This window comes from Euprymna scolopes, chromosome 41 (genome assembly GCF_053919585.1).
Source record: "Euprymna scolopes isolate OS-2025 chromosome 41, ASM5391958v1, whole genome shotgun sequence".
NCBI classification, from domain to species: domain Eukaryota; kingdom Metazoa; phylum Mollusca; class Cephalopoda; order Sepiida; family Sepiolidae; genus Euprymna; species Euprymna scolopes.
Window position 1 is genome coordinate 21,500,921 of NC_136522.1, and position 15,163 is coordinate 21,516,083.

The 15,163-nt window shown below is 38.2% G+C and overlaps 2 protein-coding genes across 2 annotated transcripts; both read left to right on the forward strand.

Moving 5' to 3' along the window:
* Positions 1-4,749: 4,749 nt before the first annotated feature.
* LOC145266418 (uncharacterized) lies at positions 4,750-5,178 on the forward strand. Its single transcript, XM_080122083.1, has one exon. It carries the CDS (start codon positions 4,750-4,752, stop codon positions 5,176-5,178), a length of 429 nt encoding a protein of 142 aa, XP_079978209.1.
* Positions 5,179-6,629: 1,451 nt separating this feature from the next.
* Positions 6,630-7,154, forward strand: LOC145266420 (uncharacterized). Its single transcript, XM_080122085.1, has one exon. The coding sequence runs from the start codon at positions 6,630-6,632 to the stop codon at positions 7,152-7,154; it is 525 nt and encodes a 174-aa protein (XP_079978211.1).
* Positions 7,155-15,163: the final 8,009 nt, after the last annotated feature.

The following is a 15,163-nucleotide window of genomic DNA, read 5'->3' on the forward strand; positions in this document are numbered from 1 at the left end:
GAAAATGAGTAGTTTCGCAGAAGAAAAAAAAAATGTACATATTTATTTTAATGCATTTTTAAAAGTGTATATATAGACATCAAACAACCCAACCTTCCCATACGCACACATATTCGTCCTTTCCCGACATGGGTTGGATTTTAAAAAACTGTCTTTTTTCGCACGATCTATGACTTTTTCTTTTATCACATTTTTATTTCAATTATCCTGAAGATGTCCTCTGAAACAAGGACGAAACGTTGATTTTTTAATAATTTCATTCGGTTTTTTCTATTTTTTCTTTAAACATATATATATATATATATATATATATATATATATATATATATATATATATATATATATATTATCATTGTTAAAGAAAATACAATAATGTTCGGACAAGTGATCTTTTCCTGAGAATTTGTAAAATACAATAACAGATCTGCATAAAATAAAATTAGAATTATATTTAGTAATTTACACTAGTTTTGGGATTCAAAAACAAGAAAAGAATCGAGTTTTCGACCATGCGCATGCTGTCTGTTTTGTTTTTGCGTTAAACATTTTTGTAAAAAAATGCTTTTTTTTTTCTTGTTTTATTTTCAGAATTAGGAAAATAAAAAAAAAATACGAGTCAAAAGTAAAAAGGGAACCACTCTGGCCTACAAAAATGCCCGGACGGTCCCATCGACATTTCCAAGTACGGGCGCCTCGCCTGGCGACTAGCAGTTATCTAATGCCTTTCGAAGTATTCTAAAACGGTTTTTAGTCATATGCCAAATACATAGGAAAAGAAAAAAAAAGCGTAACGGAAGATTAGATGACTAACTCGGTGTGAGCAAATAAAACGCTATTGTTTCAGTTGTGTGGGGTTTTTTTTTCACTGTTTTGTGTTCGTTTTTAGTATTATATTATAATACTTATAAAAATATATCACTTTATGAAATATTTATTTATATTTGGCAAGGTTGACCTGAGATGTCCACAAGATAGCGGCTGTGAACGAATGTAAAAAATGAAAATGGAACGGAACCACATTTAAGCGAAACGAGATTATCGCGTCAATAATAATAAGCGTGTATTAATTTTTAACTAATCTACACTTGTTATGAATATGTTTAAAAAAAAAGACACAGTAGTGTTTACTTTTGTTTTTTGTTTTGTATTTTTGGTAAATAAAATTTGTTTTCTTAGGGGTTTTGGGGTCGTTGTAAATTTACCATTTGCATGGTATTAACCCCTGAACGCTTGGACTACGTACGAGCGCGCGGTAGCATACACGAATTTACATTGGTCGTCGCTCGTCGACAAGTACTTTTCCTAATATTGGGTGTAAGAATTGAAATTGATTTGGCTTACCGGGGGTGGGTCGGAGGGAAGAAAAGATACTGAACTGCTGTTTTCCCGTTACTGAAAAACTGGGTGTCTATTTCCTACTAAGTTAAATAGACATTCTAATCACGTTGGAATTCTCGCCACTGAGAGTTAGTATGTATAAAAGGAGTTTTCTCACTACGGGTTAGTGATTAGTTAAAAAGCTAGTTACCTAGCTTGCTAGTCGGTTGGCGTCTCTTAGACTGATTACCTCGTTACTGTTGTTCGGCAAACGTTACCAGTTAACTGTTACCTTTAGAAGGAAAGAAAAGGCTGTTTGTAAGCAACGTCACCATTTCGTTGCAAGCCCTTACTGCCTTTTCTCACCCCCCCTCTTGTTGGTGAAATAATCCCGACAAAATTGCAACGAAACTTTATTACCCTCTTCTAGAATTGAATTATTCTAGTGTTTGCTGTCTTTTGCCTGAATTGTAACATGGAGGATTCAGTCTCTATGGAGGAGCTTGATCTTAAACAGAAACTTCTGCAAAGAAATGCACTGACTACTCTAGAAGGACTAGAAAAAGAAAAGAGTCCTGAGGAAGTGCTTTCTCGTTTCAAGAGGGAAATTGAGGAATGGGTGGAAGAGTTGGAAGCCGTTTCATTTGGTGTGGAGGAGATTTATGCTAAAGAAGGAGATGCAGAGACCCTGGCCAGCTTAAGTACTGCCTCCTTTTGCTTTAAATACGATGTTAGATGAAGGCTAAGTTTACTGCGAGAGACTGAGCAAGGCGAGACCCCAGCGGTCACCTCATTGGATGGAGATATTGACTCGATTCCTAAGCAAGAGAACCCGGTGACCCCTGATAAGAGATCTTCACCTTCCAAATTGGCAGCCCAATCATCATTTTCGGTGGAGCCATTTAAAATAAAGTTGAAGGGACCTCACTTCAACGAAATGACTTAAAAAAAAGACAAAAGGAGTTTTAAGGACTTTTTTGGTAAAATGTGAACATTGTGCCAGGTCCATTACCTCGGACATGGAAAAACTGTATTTTTTAAGATGTTCATTAGAAGGCAGAGCTCTCCAACTGATAGATCACCTTTCTTCCTCTGAAGAAAGTTACCTGATGGCCCTGAAACTTTTAAAGGATCAATATGTGGACGAGGAAGAAATAAGAGGCGAGATTATACAGGGAATACTGGACTTTCAGTTGGATAATCCTGGGAATCTGGAGGAATTGAAAAATTTTATTGTGAAGACCCAGGCTGGTATGTGGGAATTAAGGGCTTCATACAATTGCGATTTGTATGATGATAGGTCGGTCGGAGCAATTATAATATCGCTAGTGTTGTTTGCGAAGATCCCACCAGCAATAAAAGTAGAACTTCTGCGAATTTCTGGCAGTTACTACTCTCCATTGTCTGTGTTGTTGAAGGAGACCCCGAGAATAGTCAAACAAGTGCTTGTTGCAAGAACACCTGCTAAGATAACGGTAAAACCTAGGCGGCAACCTAAGTTTAAAACACCAACTGAATCCTCATCTCTCAAGACCTTCAACACAAAACTGAAAACAGAGACCAAATGTGATTTTTGTAAATCGAGTGAACATTTGTCTGACAACTGTAATAGTTATTACAACCCATAAGGCCAGAATAAGCAGGTGTCGAGAGCCACGCTTCTGCTTTCGTTGTATTAAAAAAATCCCACTTAGGAAATATGTGTCCATTGAAAACATCTAGAAAAGTTTGTTGTCTTCATTGTAAATCTAAGGGACACGTGACTGCCATGTGTTCTGTTACTAGTAATATGCATATTGATACATGCCTACGCACTAAAGACTGTGATAACGCTTTCCTGTCTCCTATAATTGGAATTATTGTGAAAAAAGGGGATAAGGAAGTAAAAGTTAACTACTTGTTAGACACCGGCAGTTAGAGGACTTACCTGGACTATTCAATTAAAAAAAAACTGAATTGCCTCCCCTTAGCAAAGGATAGAACTATTGATGTGGAAACTATTTTAGGCACAAGTCCTAAAATGTTTATAGAAATCTTTTTGAATTTAAATTTGTTCACTGGCAAAACCCATACCCTTCCAATTCTGGCGACAAAATTAAATTTGTCTTATAATCTGGAAAGCCTCCCCCAGATGCTTCGAAATCTGAAGAACCGTAGACTGGGAGCTCATTTTTATGACAAGAAAACTTTATTGACTATAGATGGGTTGCTAGGGATTGACGCAATCCAGTAACTAGAAACCCTAAAGGTGATTCCTTGTATGTATGGAGCTGCTTTTGAAACACAAAAACGATGGATCCCTTTCGGAAATGTTAACTCTTTTTCTCTTTGAATGCCAGATCAAGAAACGAAAAGAAACAAAGGTAAATTATGCAGAAGTTTTGGCTGGAACGCCACCACTTAAGATTTCCAGAATCAACTATGTAATTCACCCGGAGGAAAGTTACCCAGACCGTCTAAATAATTGGTTTAAAGACAGTAACGTTGAGCGAGGGTTGGAGAACATGTTTAATCTCGAATCAATTGGATTACCTACTGACGAAAAGTTCTCCACCTTGGATGAAGAGAAGGCGAAACAGTTTAAAAATTCCATCACATTTAAAGATGGTTTATATCATGTGCGTCTTCAGTGGTATGAGGACACATTAAAATCTGTTCCTTCTAATTATGGTGCATCTTTCAAGTTTTTCAACAGCAAGAAGACGCAGGTATTATTGAAGAAATAATTGTACCCCCTAAAAATTTTAAAGACTATACATGGATTCCCCATAGACCTGCGTTAAAATTAACTGACCAGACAACTACAAATATAAGATCAGTTTGTAATTGTTCTTATAAGCAAAAGGGTTCTGTGTCATTAAACGAAGCAGCATATCCAGGCGTAAATTTGATGACTGATATGCTAGAACTGATAATCCGTTTCAGAACAAACAAATATGTCTTGTTGGCCGACATCAGAAAAGCATTTCTGATGATTCGATTGGAATCCGAAAAAGATCGGAATCGATTTTGTTTCTTTTTAAAGAAAGGTAAAAACTTGCATTGCTACCGTTACAAAACCATAATATTTGGTTTCAATGCAAGCCCTTTTATTTTGAATTATGTGTTAAAGTTCCATGCTGACAAATTTCCTTTAGATGAGTGTTCAGAAGCATTAAAGTCTAATTTTTATGTTGATAACCTAGTTAAAACTGGGAATAACCCTGAAACCCTATCTGCCTTGTATACCTCTGTGAGAGAGCGTCTACACAAAGGAAATTTTGATTTGCAATCGTGTAATTCTAACTGTGTAGCGCTCAAGAAGAAAATGGAGGCTGATGGAACCTTATCAGCATTCGATTCTGGTTGTGAAAAAGTTTGGGTTATCTATACGACCCTGCGCAAGATTCCATAAGGGTTCCACCACCATCATGCGACGTGGAAGCATCAACCATGAGAAAAATATTGTCCCAGACCTCAAAGGTATTTGATCCTTTGTCCCTTTATTTACCTGTAACGGTGCGAGGTCGTTTATTAATGAGAGAACTTTGGAAACTAAAGCTGAATTGGGATGATCCTCTTCCTCAAAACATGTGTTCTGTTTGGAAAACACTGGCAAGTGACCTGTCGGCAATTGACTCTGTATCCTTTCCGAGGAGAGTTTTAGATGAAGGAAAAGACACAAAATTATTTCTCTTTTGTGATGTGGCTAAATCCGCATATGGGTTTACAGTGTATGCAGTACAGGATGGAAAATCATCCTTGGTATTTGCAAAAGCAAAAATGGCTCCTCTACAAGGAAGATCCCTCCCAACGTTGGACATTTTATCTGTGTTTTTGGCTGTGAAATGTTTCCCTTTTATTAAACAGTCCCTAAAGTAAAAAATATTTATGTGATTACAGATGCCCAAGTAGTTCTGTCTTGGGTTCTTGCTGATTTTGTCCAAACAAAAAATATATTTGTAAGACATAGATTACAGGACATAACTCAAATGACGGAGAACATTAAAACTGATCTTGATATAAAAGTGAATTTTAGGTATGTTCCCACTGCTAACAATCCGGTTGATGTCCTCACCAGAGGCCTAACTATTAACAGATTTAAAGAAAACCTTCCTCTTTGGTATGAGGGGCCTGAATGGATAAGGCAGGAAGAATCCTCCTGGCACCATGATCAATTGGGTTGCCTTTCTAAGGCTCAGATGGGGCGGATTTGTCCCTCGGTGAATTATGTAACAGAATGAAGTCGCTACTTCTGTAGTCGAGCCGGAGAGATTTTCCAGCCTTAGTAAATTGATCAGTGTAACTTCATTGATCTTTGAGTTTGTTAACAGATTAAAAAAGCGAGTGATGGATCCCAAGTTACAGGCAAATACCTACCTGATTAACACAATGCAGAAACAATCTTTTCTAGCAGAGCTAGACATTTTATTAAATCCTGAAGGAAATAACGTGCCCAAGTTGGTAAAGGATCTGAACCTCTTTCTGGACCCCAAAGGCATTGTAAGATCTAGGGGAAAAATAAAAAAATCTGTATATCACCCATATGAAGTTCAAAATCCGGTTTTATTGGGAAAAAAAGCATCGTCTGACAGAATCGATTATTCGGGAGTGCTATCAAAAAAGTCAACATTTAGGCTTGGCCACAACATTAAATGAGGTGAGATTAGCAGGTTACTGAATACCACAAGCCAGACAGGCTATTAAGAATGTGGTTAATACTTGTGCCAAGTGTAAAAGGTTTAATGCTGTTTCCTTCTCAACACCTAATCCAACCAACCTACCGACTCCGCGTGTGAATTTTTCCAAACCCTTTTTACATACTGGTGTGGATTTTACCAGTCATATTTATGTTAAAGGGAAAGATGGCGACTATAAAATGTACATTGTCCTTTTTACATGCATGAGCATTAGGGCAGTACATTTAGAACTGGTACCAGATATGTCTGTAAAATCGTTCATACAGGCCTTTGTCAGATTTACAAACGTGAATGGAATCCCCACTCACCTTTACTCGGATAATGCCCGTACATTTACTGCTGCTGCCAGAATTATAAACAAAGGGATGATAGCAGAGAAATTTAAAGAACGATTCAACTCATACGGCCTTAAACATTGTACTATTCCACTGTTTTCTCCTTGGTACGGTGGCAGCTGGGAAAGGTCTATTAAGACCTTAAAATCTTGCCTATATAAAGTTATAGGAAGAGGAAAAGTAGACTATTTTGATCTACTAACCATTTTGTTGGACGTTCAAAGGGCAGTAAACAGCCGCCCCCTGACATACATAAGCTCTGATGACTCTGAGCTGGACATTTTAACTCCAAACTCTCATGAACGCCAATGTTGGTCGTGGAATATTAATGAGGGTTGAAGACCAGGACCTGGAAACCATGGACCCACTTGCACGAAGGGACTTGATTCAAACCCTGCTTTCTCGGGAAGACAGTCTGAAAAAGTTTAGGAAACTTTGGAATGAAGACTACTTATTGAGTCTCCGAAAAAGAACCCTGAATCTAGCAGACTCTTATTTTGAAGATAAGATAAAACCAGGAGATACAGTACTCATTAAAAGTCCTCTGAAGACTAGGCCTTTTTGGTCCCTAGGTAAAGTCCTTGAACTAATCCGAGGAAGTGATAGTTTGGTACGCATGGTGAAGGTGAAGAAAGGGAATGGAGCTATAGACATGCACTCCATCAAAAATCTATTTCCTCTAGAATTCTCTCAACAGCCAGAAGAACCTGACCCAACAGACATAGAACCATCAAGCTCTCAAGATGTGAGCCTAGACCCACAAAGGAGAGAGAGCACGATAATTTGGATCTGTCCAGCCTGCAACAGACCAGAAGATACTTGACCAATGATAGCATGTGATGCATGCGATGATTGGTTTCATTTCGACTGTGTGGGCCTAATAGAAGGACCGCCAGAAGATGAACAGTGGTGCTGGTGCTGTGATAACTGCAATCCTCGAGATTTAACAAGGGGCAGACCAAGCCTATCAAGGGTCTAAACTGACTGTTTTTATTCCCCTTAATCAGGAATCTTTTTTTCTTTTTTTTTGTGGGGAATGTGTGTAAGAATTGAAATTGATTTGACTTACCGGGGGTGGGTCGGAGTGAAGAAAAGACACTGAACTGCTGTTTTGCCGTTACTGAAAAACTGGGTGTCTATTTCCTACTAAGTTAAATAGAAATTCTAATCTCGTTGGAAATCACGTTGAAACTCTCGCCACTGAGAGTTAGTATGTATAAAACGAGTTGTCTCACTACGGATTAGTGATTAGTTAAGAAGCTAGTTACCTGGAGTCTTTATCGTCACGTTGGTTTGTTATTTTTTCCTGCGATTGTTTCACATATTGTTATTATTATTGCTGTTATCTTCCTGCTGTTATTTTTGAACGGGACTTTTACCCTATTTTTTTTAATTTTTTTTTTTTTTTTCGCCTCTCTAACCCGTCGACCATGGCGTCCGCCAGCAATGTGCCATCGGAAGAGGACAAAAGTGGCGAACAAAAGAATGGGTGGGCGAAACCACCCAAAGTTAAAATTGATGTTAACAACTTTTTAACGGAAGCAAGGAAATGTCTGCAATATGTTACAGACACAGGAGTTACTTTAGAAGCACCACGGCTACAGGAATTTGCCAAGAAAACGATCTCACTTTTTGTGGTTGATCGCAAGACCAAAAAATTGATCAGGTCAACTAAGGAAACGGTAACTAAATTACTGGCAACGGCAGGAATGCGTGCGGATCGTGTAACGAAATGCAGAGGCTACAATACCTGGGCCGCCCTGTTTAAAACAGAGGAAGAATGCGTCGCACTAACCAAAAAGGAAATCATCACACAAGACTACGTATTAAGAATGGAGTACCTAGGACGGAGGAGAACAACTGTTTCCATTTTCGAAGTTCCAGGAGCGGTCCCAGGTGAATATCTAGCTGCCTACCTCCTGAAATTCGGTGATATTACTGGTATAGAGGTGGACCAGTACAACGGAGTCTGGTCCTTCGACATCCTATTAAACAAAGAAGCTTTCCTCGAAATACCCTACTTCCTGGAAGCGGGAGCTGAAAAACTCCCCATTGTGGTCACAGGGAGGAGATCGACCTGCTGGATTTGTAGTGAAGTAGGTCACTTAACTTACACCTGTCCGAAAAAGAACAAAACCAATGTGACAAACACAACAAACCCTAAAGAGGTGATTGTTGGGCACCTCGAACCTGAGGCTAGAACGCCAAATACAAGCGAAACAATTGAAGTGATTAAAGAAATCACAACAGAAGAATTCGAGGATAAATTCAACTCCGAGATGGAATCGCCCAAAAAGAGAGAATGGACACTGGTACCGTTTACTAAATCGCCTCGTAAAACGTACGCGGATAAACTGTCCAAAGAGCAGATATTAGACATTAGGACCAGTAAAGACCCGGGGGGCAACAAGTTTAAGGCCCTGCTAAAAATAAAGGACTCGCTTGATGAAAAGCGCAAGCAAAGCGAGAAGAAAAAAGAAAAAGAAAAAGAAAAAATATTAGATTTCCCCGAATCTCTCTTCCCCGAAAAGCCTGCCCCTCCTCCAAAAGAGAAAAGATCACCCCGTAAAGCGCCACCCCTCTCTCCCGCAAACGTACCAAAAAGAGACCCAAAGTTGACAACCCTTGGCTCCCCATCCAAAAAGACCCCTAAATCGTCCCCTAAACCGTCTCCATTCTGCTCCCCAAACAATACACCCAAAAACTCCCCCCCCGCTTCCCCTATGAAAATTGACATGCCCCCTCCTCCATCACCTCGCCCTTCTACTTCTGAAAAGAAAAGACAAAGAAGTCCCTCCGTGGAAAAAGACCAAAAAAAGAAAAGACCCCCTTTTTTTCAGGGCAAAGACGTGTGTAAGATCACGGCTAATATAGAGGCCATATCAAAAAATCACGGTAGAAAAGACTACCGAAACCTCTACGCGGTGAAGCAGATAAGCAAACTAGACATTACAAACCCAGAAAATTTTCCTAATGCCAAAAGGCTTTTAACCGTGGTTAGAAGTCGTGAAGAGGCCAAAGGAGTTTGGACTATGCTGGAGGAAGCAAACTCTGCTTTTAATATCATTCCTCCAGCAGCCTTTTTTAGCGACTCCGACATACTTAAAATGGAGAAACTATTTGTTGGACGGGTCCCCATAAAAATCCACCCTTCACTTTATAGAGCGATTAAGTTAACATTTCCTCTAGACATCGGTGGTCTGTCCCCTGATGGGGCCATCACTAATGAGATGACCTCTGGATCATTGGGGACAGCTGTCGGTGTCTTCGCACCATCTATGTTTGTTAAGGATACCCAACCCTAGATAGATCACAATGGCTTTAAGGTTAGCTACTTTGAATGTCCGAGGGTTGAGGGACGCCTCTCGTAAACTTCGAGTTGCACGCGACCTTCAACGCCTCGGGGTGGATATATGCTGTGTACAGGAAACTCACTTCATTCCCAGTGATTATCAGGGTGTGTTGCTTAGGGACTTTCAGCTCTATTCAGCACATTTTGATTCCCACTCGAGGGGTGTTTCCTGGCTAGTTAGACGCGCTCTTGATGCTTCGTGTGACCCAGTCTATGCTGATCCAGAGGGAAGAGTGCACGTGCTGGATGTTACCGTAAAGGATGTGGCATTTCGATTTATTGGGGTTTATGCTCCCAATAGCCATGGCGAGAGGGTTTCCTTTTTCCGGGGGATCGAGCCCTTCATGAATTCGTCTCGGCGGATAGTTTTAGCGGGAGACTGGAACGCGGTCCTGGATCCCGATTTAGATCGCGGGGGTAATACTTCAAGGGCTAAATACACAATACACTGGATAATAAACGCATTAATACCAGGAAAAGTACTTGTCATCACTTTAAAGAAAAGTGTGGAGGTTGACCTAATGTAAATTCGTTTATGCGCTCGCGCGTTGTCGCATGGTTTATGTGTTAATACCATGCAAACAGTAAATTTGCGACCGGCTTGAACATCAGATTCGTTGTCAGCAACCCCAAAACCTCCTTAAAAAACATTTTTTTTTTTTGATTGGGGCTATTATGGTATTAAACGACATATTTACCTTTTTCTTTTGGTTGTTGTTTATTTTTTGACTAGTCTAAGTTTTACGTAACAATTTAATAAAGAAAACATACCGAAAAACTGAAATGAAATAACTAAGAAATGTTTGTTTTTTTTTATTTTATTTTTGAAAATTCAACTAGACTAGTTTCGCATAACGATTTAATCAACAAAAAATACCGTAAAAATTAAATTCCATGTTCCATCTCTGCAAGAAAGAAAACAATAAAGTAAAAAAGTAAATTTTTTTTTTTTTTTTTTTTTCGAAATAGAACTTAATCAACAGTTGGGTTTTTAGTTTTTTTTTTGTTTTTAAATACTGGAAATCTGCATGAAATAAAATAGAATCAGGTTTTCTTTTTTTTTTTTTTGTAATTCTTAATCGCAAAATAATAAGCAATCGCTGTCACGTCGGCATTCACCTGTAGGCGACTAATAGCTAGATAATCCCTTTTATTGTTTTTCTAAAAGTTTAATCACAATATTATAATGTTAGATAATCGAAACTGTCCCTTTAATTTGAAGAAAACTATTTGTTTATTTTTACGCTAGTTTAATTTTTAATAGTAGATCCCCCACCTCCAAAAAAAAAAGAAAAGAAAAAAGTGTTCATCAAGTTGCTTCAATCTGCAAAATTCTGGGGCAGAAATATTGCGTTCAAATCTATACGGACATGGCAAGCAATCTATACGGACATAGAAAGCAATCTATACGTACATAGATTGCTTGCTATGTCCGTATAGATTTGAACACAATATTTCTGCCCGAGAATTTTGCAGAATGAAGCAACTTGATGAACACTGCTTGTTTATTGTTTTTTTTTTTGTTTTTTTTTTTTGTTTTTTTTGAGGTGGGGATCTTTATTAAAAATTAAACTAGCGTAAAAATAAACAAATAGTTTTCTTCAATTTTAAGGGGACAGTTTCGATTATCCAACATTATAATATTGTGATAAAAGTTTCAGAAAAACATTAAAAGAGATTATCTAGCTGTTAGTCGGCTAGGGCGTCATGGAATCTACGTTTAGGTTTAGGCATAAATAAAGAGTGGGGGAAATTATTGATAGTGTTTTCAGCTAGACGAGAGTTTCTTGTGAAAATTTGGCGAGGGGGGACCATAGATTGAAGCTCAGTCGAACACTTTCCATGAAAACAACGATACAGCAGAGACAAACTCGCAATATCTCTTCTGTGAGATAGAGGTTACAGCGAAGAGAAAAGGACATCTCCCACGAGGCCACGAAGTCTATTTTGAACTCTATCAAGGCAACACAAGTCCTTTCTAGCAGCTCCTGTGGCAACAGTATTCCATCCTTGAACGTATCTGGCTCTTATATAGATAGAGAAATACATCAGCAGTGAGATATCTACTGGATCGATAGAAGGATCCGACCATTTTTCCAGCAGCCTTGGCAACAGATTTGATGTATGTGTTCCATTTCAGATCAGGAGTAAAGGTCAAATCCAGAAGCTTGTCAAAACTTGAGACCTCCCCAAGACGAGAGCCATTCATTTTAATTGATACCAGATGGGGATCAGAACGTTGATGATGCAAAGATAAATGCTTAGTTTTAGATGCATTAAAAGTAACCAGCCACTCCTTTCCTCATTGTACAACGTGATCAAGATCAGAGAAGAGAGAATCGGAGAGAGCTTGGTCGTTAACAGTCTTAGATGTGCTACCATAGATGGTAGTGTCATCAGCATAAATGTCTACAAATGATGTAAGAATGTGATTTGGAAGATCATTTCTGTAGATCAGGAAAAGAGTTGGGCCCGGGATGGATCCCTGAGGGATTCCAGCATTAATACTGTGAGCTTCTGATTTTTGCCCATCAACTACTACTCTTATGAACCTATCAGAGAGAAATGATTTAATAATTGAGAAGACTATAAGAGAAGTTTTTACTTTTTTTATTTCATTGTTTTCTTTCGGTAATTATGCAGAGATGGAACATGAAATTTAATTTTTATTGTATTTTTTGTTTATTAAATCGTCATGCGAAAGTACAGCCTAGTTGAATTAAAAAAAATAAACGAAAAAAATAAAAAACAAATATTTCTATGTTATTTCATTTCAGTTTTTCGGTATGTTTTCTTTATTAAATTGTTACGTGAAACTTAGACTAGTCGAAAAAATAAACAACAACCAAAAGAAAAGGTAAATATATGGTTTAATACCCTAATAGCCCCAACCAAAAACAATTGTTTTTTAAGGAGGTTTTGGGGTCGCTGACAACGAATCTGATATTCAAGCCAGTCGCAAATTTACTGTTTGCATGGTATCAACATCTAAATACTGGGACTACGCGCGAGCGCATAAACGAATTTACATTAGGTCAACCTCCACACTTTTCTTTAAAGTGATGACAAGTACTTTTCCTGATATTAATGCGTTTATTATCCAGTGTATTGCGCGTTGTTTTCACTGGTCGCCATGTGTTGTTTTTGCGTGCGTGAAAACAACACATGGCGACCAGTGAAACCAACATGCACGCATTATGTCGGGAAAAGTACTTGTCGACGAGCGACGGCCAATGTAAATTCGTGTATGCCATCGCGCGCTCGTGCGTAGTCCAAGCGTTCAGGGATTAATACCATGCAAACGGTAAATTTACAACGGGGTTGAATATGTGGGAACATAATGAGAATTAGCAGCGAACCGGATGTTAACGCATCCACCATGAGAGACAAAATGAAAAATCGTCTTTCGCACATGGCTCCACGCAACGCTACCGCTTTGGAAGGAAAAAATAAGATAACCACAAAATAATTATCGACCAATGGCAGAGCTCCGCGCCTAAAATAAACACCTCAAATATCACAGTCGCTGGGAGCCGGTTTGCCACTATAAAATGAGGGGACCAAAAAGAGAAAAGAGGAGATTCGCCCTGCTGCGTCAGTGAACGTACGGACGGATTCTCCCACCCGACCTAAAGAGATGAAGAAGAAAAAGAAACAAGGCAACCGTTAACTGAATCCGACTACGCTCTCATGTTATGGGCCAAACGCCTTCAATTCTAAATAATGCCTAATTCACACAAACCAAAGAAGAGAGGAGGAAAAGGAAGACGAAGACGCCGGGCTGCTAGCCGCTGATGAAAAAGTCACTCGCTTTCCAGTTACAAGCCAGGACACGCATCACCGACAGCAGGATGACCGGCCTACCCTCTCCATCGTCCAAAAGATAAGTTACATTTTACGAACATTCATTCCTTGTCAATTCATACATACCTACAAACAGTTTACGAACATTCATTCCTTGTCAATTCATACATACCTACAAACATTTTACGAACATTGCTTCCTTGACAATTCATACAAACATTTTACGAACATTCATCTCCTTTGTTATATCACATTCATTCCTACGAACACCTTGTCTTTCCTAATACAAATTGTTGGTAGTAAATAAAGACGGTTCTCAACCTTCAATATTCGTCTGTCTTTAATTATATGGAGTCCGAATCTACACACTTCCAACGTTATTCATTTCATGTATTCTTGGTTGTGGCCTCTATGGCATCCTTTCCCACCCCTAATCCCTTTCATAAAAACGAGGCCATAAATATCAGACTCGCTGTCAGTGACCCCAAAACCCCTAAAAAAACAAATTTTATTTACCAAAAATACAAAACAAAAAACAAAAGTAAACACTGCTGTGTCTTTTTTTTTTAAACATATTCATAACAAGTATAGATTAGTTAAAATATATAAAAGTTATATATATATATATATATATATATATATATATATATATATATATATATATATATATATATATATACATTAAATAAGCACACGATAATTTCCACTGGCAAACAACCGGAAGTGGCTTTAAAGAAGTTGCTTCATAATCATCAGCAGCAGCAATTAGACGGACATAAAGTAGACGTACATTTTTAGTAAGACAGAAATAAATAGAGCAGGACAATTGGTGTCGAGTTAAAAATAAGACAATACACACTAAATGCTGTAAATAACACTTATTACCTAAATAAATAAAAGTGACAATAACGGACTAAATGCCTATAACCAATGCAATAATAGGTTTGGCGATCCAGTGAAACCCCAAGTCAAGTACTTGATGGTATACGCTAATGACTCAAATAATATAATGTCATTGATCATGTAATAACAGGCTCAATGAAGTTATGCTTCCCGGCTTTGGACCATATATACTAGTTGTTGGATGCATCACACTGATATATATATATATATATATATATATATATATATATATATATATATATATATATATATATATACTAGCATTTCAGCCCGGTGGTAATAAGAATGCAGGCTCGAACCCGTACCACGACGGAGGAAAAGAACGGGGGGGGGGACAACTTACGTCATTGCGGTTACGACCACCGCCAGCCAAACCTGAAGTGACTTATGTTTAAATTAAGGCTAGTCAATCTAAAGGAGAGGATAACTTTAAAAAATATCGGCGAAAAAAGCGACCCTCCCCCTCTGTAGAAAAGTGTCTAGTTGAAGGTGAAGATGATTCATAGATGTTTTTAACCAATTTTTCGATATTTGTCGTCTGAAAGGTCGAACATTAAAATGATACTAGTCTTGAGAAAATCCGTCGCCTCTGTCGAAAGTTTAAGGCAGACATGCAAACATACATACATACATACATACATACATACATACATACATACATACATTTATGTATTGGTAACTAAAAATTTTCGATCCAAACCGATGAAATAGCTTGCCCTATCTCTGAATACCCTTTATGTAAAATTTCAAATGTTTAGACCAGAAATTGTCTG

Coding starts and splice junctions, on each gene's coding strand:
- LOC145266418 (XM_080122083.1), top strand. CDS start 4,750: ATGAGAAAAATATTGTCCCAGACCTCAAAGGTATTTGATCCTTTGTCC.
- LOC145266420 (XM_080122085.1), top strand. CDS start 6,630: ATGAACGCCAATGTTGGTCGTGGAATATTAATGAGGGTTGAAGACCAG.